Consider the following 13,660-nt stretch of genomic DNA (forward strand, 5'->3'; position numbering starts at 1 on the left):
CCTCTGTACTGCACTGGGGACACATTGCACAGATCAAGGTGACATGCAATGCAACTACAATGCACGCCAGAGAGCTCCCAAAAGGCCCCGCAGTCAAAGGGGCAGAGCAGTCATTAAAGCAGCACATGTGCATCGGCCACTAGGAGCATTTATTTGACTTTGCATGCATGACTGTATAGTATCAGCAGTCGGGTAAGCAACACCATTGTGCAATCTGTCATCCTGTTATGCAGGTATCCCCAGGTCTTCATGTAAACTGGTGTTTACTCTCCTGCAACTCTGCGAACCACAATCTCCCTTATGGCAATATCCCTGTAACATCCACACATATATGATCCATTCCAAGATCATCACCCCCACTTCTTCCCTTTTGTAACTCTTTATTTTTATTCTCCCACACCCTCCACTGCACATCCACCTGCTTCACTTTCTTGGTTAGCATCCTTCCAGGTCAATGCTTTTTTATCTATGCCACTCACTCCTTCTCCTGCAATTTGCATGAACCACCACCATACTTTAATGGCTCTTTCCACTATCGGACACCCTACCCTGCAGCCTTCTATGGACCTACCCACTCTGAATGCAATTCCAGTTGTTCATACCTGCCCTACTGTTATCTGGCCTCTGCTAACTCTGCGCACTAACGCCTCAAGGGCAGTTACCTTGTTCAGGTTGGAGCTGGTGAGCCCCCGGTCCATATTCACGCAATTCCACAGAAGGCCACTGGCTTTCTCGCACTGTCCCAGAGCGCCCTGTTGTCCTTCCAATTTACTGCACACAGCTGCTTGCATGGCCCGGCACAAATGAAAGACTGCCTTCAGCAATGGGTTCCTGGAAGGAGAGGTAAAAGCATCAGTCTTACAGGGAGTTATACTCAAAGGTTCTCAGATGCCACTCCCCACACTATCTTTTCCTTTTGTTCACATTCTTCCACACAAGGGATAGGGAATGGATTAGTTGCCAGAGCAGCAAATGACAAGACTGAACACATATGGGAACACACAGCAAACTTGAGACAGACTGACAAATCAAACATTGAATTTGGTTTCAGGCGATAATCTGACCAGAGAATGCATACAGCTTTCAGAGACCACAAGGCAATGGTGCAGAGTCAGAAAGCAGGGAGTGTTACTTGCCTGATTAAAGGAGGGGGCGGGGGAGTAGATTTCTGTCTCTTTGGAGAAGCATCATTTGAACACCTGTTCACCAATCATCTGGGATGAGTGCGCAGTCCAAGGCCAGTTGGCAGTTTGGGCTGGGCTGCTCCTGTTGGACCATGGCTGATTAGCATATGGCTGGATCGAATCTAAGGTGGCATGGTGAGCACAAATATGGGTTGGAATTCCACCTTGTGCGATTAGGCTATTTCCTAGCATTCCTCCCAACACCTTTTGGCACAAGACTGGAACAGTTATAGTATACATTCCACTAGAAACAAGATCACTATTCTATGCATGTTCCCATTCGCCTTGATTGTCCATTTGTCTAGATCATGGTCTTTTAATAGGAATCTCATTACAGGGATCCAGTTACAATAATAAAACTCAGAAGTGACGCTGCAATTTCTTCAGAATGTCTGGAGCACAACTGTGAGCAGAAATATGGCATACTTTCTATGGACTCCAAAGGGTAAAGCACTTCATGAAAACAGCATAGAGTGCCCTTCCCAGTGTTAAAGGCACAGAAGAGGCTTAATATTTGCTGACACCACAGCCCTGACGCACAAGTTACTTACATTTGGTAACAATCTTTCTGGTGGATTATCTATGTAACTACAGATTCCTCTTCTTGTAAATATTCTAAGGCGCCAGACAGGCTCTGGAAAATTCAAAGCAGTGATCCTACGCATCTTCAGGTGGCACCATACAACTCTGGGTCAACTCCATTCTCCTCTGTATGTGACAAACAATGGCAGTTTCATTAATCTGTCCACACCCTGAGACGCAAAGACTACTGACAAACTAAAAATCTGATGTGCCGATTCATAAACTGGAATCTATTTAGATACAACAGACATACAAAGAAAGGAGAGGTGGGACAGCAGTGAGGAATGTACGACTGAATAGAGTACCCATCAGAAGGATAGTTATTGACGGTAAGTAACCTGTTCTTCTGATAGATATTTCTAACCACAGATTCCACACCTTGTGAATAGATACCAAAGCCGTACCTTTCAAAGCAAATGGTCTGTAGAATGGTTCAAACTAAAACTTCAATCTGCCTGGAGAGGTCAAAATGCCCATCTCGAAGGTTCTGACGGTCAATGCATTAATGCTTTGTGAACGAGTGCACCAATGCCTATATAGCTGCCTGACAAACATCCAAGACATGCACTCTACATGCCAATGCAATGGTAGCTGTTTCAGCTCTTGGGAAATGCCAGTGTGTAGTAGATCCTAATGCGAAGGATAATCCATCAAGAGGTGGTCCATTTCTCCACCGTATTGACCTTCCTTGCCCCAGAGAATCCCACAAAGAGCTGATTGTCCACCTGGTGGTCTTCGTTATGATCAATGTAAAAGCTGAGCACTCTCTTGGGGTCCAGTAGATGGAGTCTTGCTTCACCTCTTGAGGGATGAGGCAGAGCAAATGTAAGCCGAGTGACGGCTTGTCGGATGTGAAAAGGCATCATCACCTTTGGTAAGAATTACATCACAACCGGTGATTTCAACAAAAACAATTGGTCTGGTAAAGATAAAAAGGGAGAAAGAGCAGAAAGATCACCTTTAACTTTTGCCCAGAGCAAGGCCGTTTTGGGCCAAAAACAAAGCAAACAACAACACAAAATAATTGTGCCTGCAACGGGTCTAACTGCCAAGTACCAAATCACACCACAAACTTGGCGCAGAGCCTTTCATATACAGATTTGATGATGGACGAGTGCCTGGCTGCCAGGATGGCATAATTAACCTAAGGAGGTAGATCAAAAGAACTACATCGCCAGCACTCAATCTCCACAGAGGTGCAGAGTGCAAAGGCTAAGGTGAAAGACATTGCACTCCAGAGGTTTTGTGTATCATATCCTACTGGCCCAATACAGTGGCACTGGGATGACTTAGGCCCGGTCGTTCCATATCTTCTTCAGAACTGTGGGCAGGAAAGTGGTATAAAAGGCATAAAGGAGTCCAGTGCTCACTCTATATGGAATGCACATCCCCAAGAGAGAACTTTCTGCGGAACTCCAGTGCGCAAAAGTGCTGACATTGCACATACTCTGCAGTGGCAAAAAGATCTAGCCAGGGTTCCCCCGATGTTGGAAGAAGTCCTGTACTACCTATGGATCTAATCATAATCTATGATACGCTAGGCAATTAGAGATCCCGCCAGGTGGTGCAACACCAGGGAAATCCCTTGATGATCCAGCTACCTCCAAAGGCGTAGAGCCTCATAGCACAGGACTCTGGGCCCCATTTCTCCCTGCTTGTTGCAGTATCTCAAGGTGGTGTTGTCCGTAAGAATCTATACCAGCCTCCAATCGCCAGCAACTCCAGCAAATTTATGTGGAGGCAGGCCACCGCGGTAGACCACAATCTTCTGATCCCCACCTCTCTCAGATTACCTCCACAACCCAGTAGTGATAGATTTGTCACCACTGTGTGCTATACAGAGAAGTGTCTGAAGCTAGTCCAACTGGAGTCAAACAGCCGCCATCACAGATCTTTTGGGGTCTCCTCTGACACCTGCATGGAAAATGATTGGTTTCCCTAATGCTGGGCCAACTGAGACTTCAGGTCTCGCTTGACAGCTTGCAAATGTCATTTGGGATGGTCAGCCAGCAGGATGCAGGGGGCTAGTATGCCAAGAAACCATCTTCACTTAGATCAAGAACAGAGGTTGAAACCATGGGTTCTTAACCCAAATGTCCTGGCTTCGTTGATCAGGAAGAGAGGCTGGAAAGCAAACTGTAATCCAGGATGGCTTTGGTGAAGGGGGGCCTCTGTTAAGGAGTCAGGTGTGAATTTGAAAGGTTGATTAAGAACTCCAATGATGCCAAGAGGTTCGCTGTTGTCTGGAGGTGGTCCACAACCTATTGTGGTGAGCTCCCTTCAACAGTCAGTCGCCGAGGTAGAGGAAGACTGGAAGACTTGTACCCTCGACCCGCTGAGATGGGCCTCAACCACCGCCATCACTTTCGTGAACACCCGAGGGACCTTGGTGAGGCTGAACGGGAGCATGGCAGATATGTAAAAATACATGTCCTGCAGGTACACCACCACCATCTAGTCTCCAGAACCCGGGGCAAACAGAACCTGGGCCAGGATGACAATCTTGAATGTTTCTTTGCATAGGAAGGTGTTGAGAGGGTGAAGATCTACGCTTGGGCAAAGGCCTCTGTCCTTTTTCGTCACAAGGAAGTAACAGAAATAACACCCAATTCCCACTTGCGAGGTCGGTACCCTCTCTAGCGCCCCTTTGGCCATAAAAGTCAGCTCAATAAAGAGGTTTTGTAGTTGTTGCCAGAGAGGCAAAAGGTTGGGAGGAACACTGTCACTGATCACCAGGCTGTTGTCTGACGGACTCGGGGCTTGATCTCAATAAGACTGGGAAGGCTGTTGTACGATAGTGCGGGCTTGCTCTGTCGATGCGCCAGGCCCCTGGCATTTCCCCTAAAAGGACAACATTGTTATGGGGTTTACCGGACTGCAGCTGAGTCTCCCAGGGAACGTTTCATGGCTTGACTCTGTTTAAAGTGTTCCAAGACGAGTCTGCCTTCTCCTACAGATGGGAGCAGAGAAAGGGAGTGTTCCCACAGAAGCCCATGGACATTATACAAGCGTGGCGCCGAAGTACTACACTAGTCTCCATTGCCTTGCCTAGACAATCTCTGGTATCCAGGTTCAAGATGACAGGGAATGACATTTCGCTGTATTCTGACCATCTTAAATGGTTTAGGCTGGTGAGGGTCATAGGTCTTCTGTGACCGTATGTAAGATCTCACCCACAATGTCTCAAAGTGCGCAGGTATAACGCTCCAGAAGGCAGCTTGCATTATCTGAGCTTTGGTTAAGACTGGTGGAGGAGTAAATTTGCTTGCTCGAAGTGTCCATTCATTTTGACTCTCTGTCCGAGGGAGTTGATGGAAAAGCTTTAGTATTTACTTCAATAGTTGAATTCTGTACCACCAAGCTCTCCGTTGTGGGATGCTGGGTTAAAACATCTGTTCAGCTGAAGCAGGTCTACCTATGGTAATGAGTGGCTTGTTGTTTGACTGGAGGGTCACAGCATGGCTGAGCCCTAGTGCCCAACAGTGTGTCAGTATGGGCTCAATTAAGAAGCAAAAGAGGTTTGGTCGATAACTGGTCTGTCAATAGGACTTCTAACAGAACATTCTTTATAACCTCCATAGTCAGGAGTTAAAGGTCAAGGAATTCAGTAGCCCTTCTTTTTACTGAGCAAATACAGATTCTACTCTGTTGCTGTACTGTGGCGGAGGGGTGGGGAAGGTTTAAGGCAGGGGAACCAACTCAGTGTTGGGTGAGGTGTCCATTCCATCAGCATCATCTAATGCAATGTACCAGTCATCTGCATCATAAGGAGGGGCATGTTTCATCCACGTACCCTCTACTGTCATCCCCATTATGGTTGGCTCTGATGAACAATTGTTACTTACCTGTAAACAGGTGGTTCTCCAGTATTGGTGTCTGTCATAGATTCACATGCTTGAATATTCTCCCTCCTGGACAGAAGAAAGGGACACAGCGGGGCTCATCAGGGTACTTTATTCTGAAAATTCGGCATGACCGGTTTCGGCTAACAGCCTTTTTCAAATGCCTCAGTCCATTACTCAGAGTCCTCGGAAATGTTCAGATGAGCTCCTCCCACCAAAATAGCAAAGGGCCCAGCTGCAGCTCATTACTGTGTCGACGCCCAGTGGTCCCTTGCCACGAACCACTAGTCCCATCATACACCTGGCTGGAATTTTGTGAGCTGCAGTAGGAGTCTTGAATGGAAATACTGGAGGAATAAATCTCCCTGGGTCCCCTACTTCCCACCTTTTCACGAAGCGGCACCAAGGCTGGAGACACAACTGAGTGAATGCGCCTCTCCACGCAGTGTTGGACTGCAGTCCGCAGCAGCAATTAGGTAACCACAGGTGAGTAGGGCGGTCGTGGATGTCCGATACCTCGGTCACAACTTGTTTCCACACGCAGTTTCAACACGCCAGTGTTACCCACGACCAACTTGCAGGAAGGGTCCCTTTAAGCGCACCACAGGCTGTGCGCAAAACATGAAAGAACCTTCTCCCTCCTGGACAGAAGAAAGGGACACAGCGGGGCTCATCAGGGTACTTTATTCTGAAAATTCGGCATGACCGGTTTCGGCTAACAGCCTTTTTCAAATGCCTCAGTCTATTACTCAGAGTCCTCGGAAATGTTCAGATGAGCTCCTCCCACCAATATACACACATATATACATATACATATATATACATATACATATATATACATATACATACAGAAGAAAAAACCTGAAATATGTACTGGAAAAGGCATAAACTGCCTACCCAAAATTCTACATAGGAATGCATGGGGAAGGAAAAGACCGAATGCAGCCTATCCTTGTCATTATGTTGGTCCAAACTGCAGCCAGTCAGGCGACATCAGCCCTCTAGAACCTTCTCCTCAGAGCTCAGCACCTCAGATTTTCGTAGCACAAGAGTGACCAAAAGAGTCTATGAGGAAAAGAGAGCCTCTGAGGGGAGGAGGGAGGGTCGCATGTGAATCTATGAAGGACACCAATACTGGAGAACCACCTGTTTACAGGTAACAATTGTTCTTCTCCAGTATTGGGGTGCCTTTCATAGATTCACATGCTTGAATATAGAATAGATAGCAGTCAGTACCAAGGAAAACGTTTCCATAGACACAATGCATAACAAAAGACTGAAAATGTATGTGTATTGAGCATATATATATATATATATATATATATATATATATATATATATATATACACACATATATATATATATATATATATCAAACAGTCAATAAGCAATAGGAGGAGGGTAGAACAGAGGCTCACCTTATTGAAAAAGATTACGAAGCACAGCTTGTCCCACTCTGCGGTATCCCCTTCATTCATGGCACCCAGACAGTAGTGTTTCGTGAACGTGTGCCTGCTGGACCACGAGGCTGCTTTGCAAATCTGATGCAACGGGACACCGGCAAAAATTGCAGTAGAGGACGCCATGGATCTGGTGGAATGGGCCCTTACTGCAGACTGCAAAGGTTTGCCTGCTTTTTGATGGCAGAAGGCAATAGCCGAAGACACCCAGCAGGCTATTGTAGGTTTGGTGACTGGACGTCCCTTATGAAAACGGCCATAGGCTACGAAGAGTTGGTCCGATTTGCGGAACTGGGCCGTTCTGCTGATGTAGAACTTCAAGCACCGCTTAATGTCTAAGGAATGCAAGCGTTGTTCCGCAGGAGACTGCGGGTTAGCAAAGAAAGGCTTCAGAATAACAGGCTCATTGATATGGAAATCTGAAGGTACTTTAGGAAGAAAAGTAGGGTTAGTGCGTAGCAGCACACAATCCGGCTGAAACTGAAGAAATGGTGGTTTGATCGTGAATGCATGAATGTCACTCACTCGACGCGAAGACGTCAATGCAAGAAGAAGTGCAACCTTCCAGGTGATGTACTTGAGGTCAGCTCTATGTATTGGTTCAAATGGTGCATTCATTAATTGTGCTAAGACAATGTTGAGGTGCCACGCAGGAGGAGGGCGCCGAACTGGTGGAAATTTACGAAAGAGTCCCTTAAAAAATTGGCGTATTATCCTAGAGGAACATAGGGAGGCGGAGCCATCGTGGCGGAAGCATGAAATTGCCGCCATAAAAACTCTTTAAGTAGCATGAGACAATCCTGACTGAGCTAGTTGAAAGAAGAAAGGGAGGAGCTGAGCGGGCGTTGCACGCAAGGGATGCACACCGGCAGCAGCACACCAATGGCAGAAACGTTTCCATTTCAACTTGTAAGTCTTTATAGTTGAAGGAGCCCTGGCCTGAGCAAGGATGTCTCGACATTCTTGAGGAATGGTTAGATGTGCAAATTCACAGTGTTCAGGTTCTAGGCTGATAAGCTCAGAGAAGAGGGGTCCGGATGGTAGATGAGGCCCCTGTCCATGGAAAGAAGATCTATCCGAGGATGAAGAAGGATGGGCTCGTATTGGGACAGAAGGAGCAGCTCCGAGAACCACGCCTGTCGTGGCCACCTGGGAGCAATGAGAAGGATGTGGCAGGGTTCTCTCCGTATCTTCCAAAGCACTCGCGGCACCAGAGGGATTGGAGGAAAGGCGTAGGCAAACAGATTCGACCAATTCATCAAAAGAGCATTGCCCTGTGACCCTTTGTGGGGATGCCAACTTGCGTAAGCTGGGCACTTGCGGTTCTCTGACGTTGCAAAGAGATCCAGCGCCGGGCGACCCCAGCGACGAAAGATCATGTAGAGTGTCGGTTGATGTAGTTCCCACTCGTGGGTTGATGATCGGGATCTGCTTAGGGAATCCGCCAGGAGGTTGGACAACCCCGGGATATGAACTGCGGTGATCGTGATTTGGTGATTGAGTGACCAGTCCCAAATAGCCTGTGCCAGGCGAGACAGCACCGGAGACTTCGTTCCGCCCTGCTTGTTTATGTAGTGCATGCAGGTTGTGTTGTCTGTTTGTATGAGGACAGACTCTCCTTGCAGCACGGGTTGAAACGACTTCAGGGCTAGGAAAATAGCCATGAGCTCCAATTTGTTGATGTGCCAGGCTTTCTGATGTAGAGTCCATTTTCCTTTTATGGACAGGTCTTGGAGGTGCGCCCCCATCCCTCCAGAGACGCGTCCGTGGTTAGCGTAAGATCTGGGGTGTTTGATAGGAACGACATCCCTGCTGCAAGATGCAATGGCTGTGTCCACCATTTGAGCGCTGCTCTCATGCGAGTCGTGACACAAATCAGATCGTTGAAGGATCCAGTGACCTGACGCCACTGTCAGTCTAATTCCTCTTGAATTGGACGTGCCCGTAGTCTGCAATGTGGGATGAGAGCGATGCAGGAAGAAGCCATCCCCAGAAAGGACTTCAACAGTCTAACTGAAATGTACTGTTTTGACAGTAGAAGAAACACTAGCCGTAGAATCCTCTGTTGACGTTCCAGGGAGACGAACGCCTTTGCCAGCGTGGTGTCTAGTGTGGCCCCTAGGAAATCCTTGCAAGTTGCAGGGTGCAATTGGGACTTTTCCACGTTGATGGACAGACCCAAGGAACGAAACACCCTCTGACAAATGGAGGTATGGCGCAACAGTTGTGAGCGGGACTGCGACTTCAGGAGGCAATCGTTGAGATATGGGAATATCTGGACACCTTGGAGGCGAAGAAAGGCCATAACCGGAGCCAATATCTTGGTAAAGACTCGAGGGGCGGAACGGAGGCCAAATGGCAGGACTTTGAACTGGAAATGCTGTTGCCCCACCTTGAATCGTAGGAACTTCCGATGACCTGGGAGTATTGGGACATGGAAGTAGGCGTCTCGGAGGTCGATAGTCGTCATGAAATCTCCGACTGAGAGCAAACGCAAGATTTCTGTAAGCGTTAGCATGCGGAAGGATTGCTTCTTGAGATATTGATTGAGCGCACTCAAGTCCAATATGGGTCTCCATTCCCCGTTCTTCTTGACGATTAGGAAAAAACGGGAATAGAACCCCTTCCCTCTCTGAGACCTTGGCACCACTTCTACCGCACCCTTCTGAATCAGAAGGCGAACCTGATGGAAAAGTTCCTTGAGGTGCGGAGGTGGCGGCCCGGAAGGTGGCGTCGGAGGAGGTACTTCGACGAATTCCAATGCATGGCCTTTGTCTACAATATCGAGTACCCAACGGTCCGTGGTGATGGAGGACCATTGAGAACCAAACAGAGAGATTCGACCTCCAATCTGCAGAGTTAAAGGCAAGTCATTGACGCTTGTTGGAAGTTCCCCTGTAAGTGGACTTTCCTCTATAGGTTTTGGCAGGCTACTGACGAGAAGACTGTTGTCGGTTTCCGGAGAAACGCTGGTTGCCTTGGTTATAGGAGCGCTATTGATCGTTTCCTCCTCGAAAATTGGAAGTAGTGCCTCGTCCTCGAGCACCCAGAAAGGGCTGTTTCTTAAATTGAAGAGTACCTAAGGCACGTGCAGTGTCCGTGTCCTTCTTTATGGATTGCAACGCTTCGTCAATGTGTGCTCCGAAGAGTGATTCGCCATCATATGGCATATCAAGAATTTTTGCTTGAACTTCCTGATGGAAAGAAGTCGAGCGCAACCAACCTTGCCGACGTAAAACGGCCGCTCCAGCGAGATGTCGAAAACCAGTGCAGGCCACATCCACTGCACAATCAATCAATTCCTCGGATGTTCTTTCACCTTCCTGAAGAAGCTGTTGCGCTTCCGCCTTGGAAGCATCCGGAAGTAACGCCACATAGGCGGACATATCTGCCCAAACTTGACTGTCATATCAACCCAAAATGGCCATAGCATTAGCCACTCGCACAGTAGTAGAAGACATTGAGGAAAATTTGCGACCTAAAGCATCAAGGCGCCGGCCCTCACAGTCTGGAGGAGCGGTGATAGTAGAGGCAGGATTCCGCGATCCTCTCTGAGCTGCCTGCGTAACAGAATCAGGCTTCGGCTGGCCCGTAAGGCATGCCGGAAATCCCAACGGGGCCTTATATTTCTTCTCTAACCTCGGCAATTGTGCTGGTAAAGAGTTTGGAGTCTTCATGAGTTTCACCCCTTCAGCCCAGATGAAATCTATAATTGGGACAGTGTGAATCTGTTTAAATGGTTGGTTTTTGAAGTCATACAGGAAACAGTCTTCCTCTCTTTGGACTCGTGGCAACTTGAAATGCTGTGCTGCTCTGTTCATCAATTGATGGAAGCTTGCAATATCCACCGGAGGAGAATCCCCTGGCGTCACCAGAGATGGGGATGGTGTCTGCGCCCGATAGTCATCCCACTCCGCCATCTGATCATCATCACCATCCACATCTGTAACATCTCCATCCTCTCGCTCTGGAGGGTTCTCGTCATCATCATCAGGATACAGAGTTGCGTGAACCTGAATTGATGTGCTTCTCTGAATAGTAGCAGGCGGTGAAGGTGCTGAAGGAGCGGTTAACTGCTCCGTAATCGGGGTCAAAACAGATGGGACAGTAGACACTTGTGGTGATGGCGGAAACACAGATTATACATAGTCATCCAACATGTTTTGGAGGCTTGAAATCATTGACAATGGCAACATCGCAGCTGGTATTTGAGTCTGAACTTCATCATGTTGGCCATACTGTTCCTCCTCATCATTACTGAAGTCCTGACACTTTAAATCTGACGGACTTGGAGCCTCAGTAAAAGCTTCATGCACATGCCCATCAGACTCCTGATCTGAGTCCGTAGAAAACAAAGGAGAAGGTGGAAGAGCCATTCCCCCTTCTGGAAAAGTTGCGAACTGGTCCGATTTGCTGGAAGACAGCGGCAACAAAGGTAGTGAGGTAAATGAAGGTGTCATTGTGACTACATCTTGCGACCTTCACGTCGACGGCAACCCTTTCGTCGACGGAGCTTTCGGAGGCATCGACGGTGCAATGGTCTTTGCGGTCTTCTTCGTTGAAACCGTCGTAGAAGAGGACATCGTCGACGAGGACGTCGTCGACAACAGTGGAGCCGTCGACGGAACCTTCATTGACGTAGCTGTCGACGGAGCTTTCGGTTTTATCTTTTTCGTCGACGGGACAGTCGTCGACGGGGCAGTCGTCGACTGAGCAGTCGCCGACGGGACAGCTGTCGACGGGCCAGACGAAGACGTAACACTCGACGGACACCCGTCGACGGAACACTCGTCGTCGAAGGCGCTGATGAAATCAACATCTTCAAGCCTTTCGTCGTCGACGATCGGACTGTCGACGACGGAGGTTTCTTCGTCGACGACGAAATAGGCATGATTGACGACAGTCTTAGAATTGAGAATTACCCTCATCGACGACGATGACGTCGACGACGGGGCTGTCGACGATCAAGAAGCAAGCGTCGTTGTGATCGTCGTCGTCGTCGACTTTGAACCAGAGACAGCAAATCTCGTCGATGGGACTGTAGAAGACACCGTCGTCGACGGAAAATCAGTTTTCTTCATAGAAAAACTGGAAGCAGATGCAGAAGGAGCCTGAGAGCCAGGTCTCGTGGGCCCAGAAGTGGTAGGAAGTGGTGAAGACACCGCAGGGGTCAAGGAGAGAGACATCCTCTTCTTTTTCAAAAATGGAGAAGGCACCTTCTGCACACTACCAAGCTTAGAAGCTGCTTTAGAATGTCCGGAAATTAGACTTTCAGCATCAGAAAGCACATTATCTTTATCCTTTAGTCTCTGAAGCCAGAGGAATAAACAACCTTCTCTGTCCTTTAAAGTCTTTGTGGAGAATGTTCTACAGAACTTACAGCTCCCCACCCTACCCTCCTACAGTGCGTTTTACATTAAATCCCACACTGGCATCAGTGCGGGTTTAATGTGCTGAGAAGTTTGGTACCAAACTTGTCAGTCTTCAGTGTAGCCATTATGGTGCTGTGGAGTTCGTAATGACAACCTCACGGCACCATATACTCTTAATGGCATCACTGCACTTACAGTGCCCAGGAATGGCTCTGGATACTGTAGGGGCACAGGGCTCATGCACCTGTGCCCACACCTCTGGCATAGAGCACCCAGCTAGAGGGGTGACTGAAGTATGCTAGGGCAGTGGGTTCTGTGGGCATGGCACGCAGGGATGTGTGCCATGTCGACTCTTGGTTTAGTTCTGCACTTAGGCACTCAGCCTGCAAGGGCAGTGTGTTGGTGCCAGGGTACAGGGCCCCTGAGGGTGGCTGGTCACGATGCCCTTGGTACCTAGGGTACGAATTACTAGGGGCTGACAGGTGGCTAGAGATGCCAATTGGGTTTCTAGTTTCAGCACAGTTTTAGGGAAGGAACACAGGCCCTGGGTACCTGGTTGGCAGGAACCCAGGGCACACTCAGTCAAAGCACATCAGCAGTTCAGAGAAAAGTGAGGGCATACCAAGGCAAGAAAGATGGCACTTTATCACACAAGTCGACTCTGGTTTTAGTTCTGTACTTAGGCACTCAGCCTGCAAAGGCAGTGTGTGGGTGCCAGGGTACAGGGCCCCTGTGGCACAATAAGTGCTGCAGCCCTCAGGGGTCTTATCTGGTCACCATGCCCTGGGTACCATTTACTAGGGGCTGATAGTTGGCCAGAGATGCCAATTGGGTCTTTCGTTTCAGCATAGTTTTAGGGAAGGAACACAGGCCATGGGCACCTGGTTGGCAGGAAACCAGGGCACACTCAGTCAAAGTACATCAGCAGTTCAGAAAAAAGTGGGGGCATACCAATGCAAGAAAGATGGCACTTTCTCACATCCGTTCTCTTGACTTTGACTTGAAGGGGGACCTGCACATAGCTTTTCGATGCTTCGCCACATAGCGCTTCGCCTCCCAAACTTGGATGGCTGTCTGGTTTATCTGGGCGCAGTCATTGCAGGTCTTGGTGTCATGTGGTAAACCCAAGCACTAAAGGCACACCTCATGGGGATCATTAGTAGACATCAGTTTGTGACAGTCCCTACAAGCCTTCAACCCTGTAGGTTTTAGTGGGTAAC

General features: G+C 48.4%; 1 protein-coding gene across 1 annotated transcript in view; it reads right to left on the reverse strand.

Moving 5' to 3' along the window:
* Positions 1–13,660, reverse strand: part of SREBF2 (sterol regulatory element binding transcription factor 2) — a 350,039-nt gene that overhangs the window by 91,035 nt on the left and 245,344 nt on the right. Inside the window, exon 16 of the mRNA XM_086963475.1 lies at positions 663–831. Coding sequence (XP_086819601.1) covers positions 663–831 — 169 coding nt within the window. The remainder of the gene's footprint in view (positions 1–662; positions 832–13,660) is intronic.

Source organism: Lissotriton vulgaris, chromosome 1_1 (genome assembly GCF_964263255.1).
Source record: "Lissotriton vulgaris chromosome 1_1, aLisVul1.2, whole genome shotgun sequence".
Lineage (NCBI taxonomy): Eukaryota > Metazoa > Chordata > Amphibia > Caudata > Salamandridae > Lissotriton > Lissotriton vulgaris.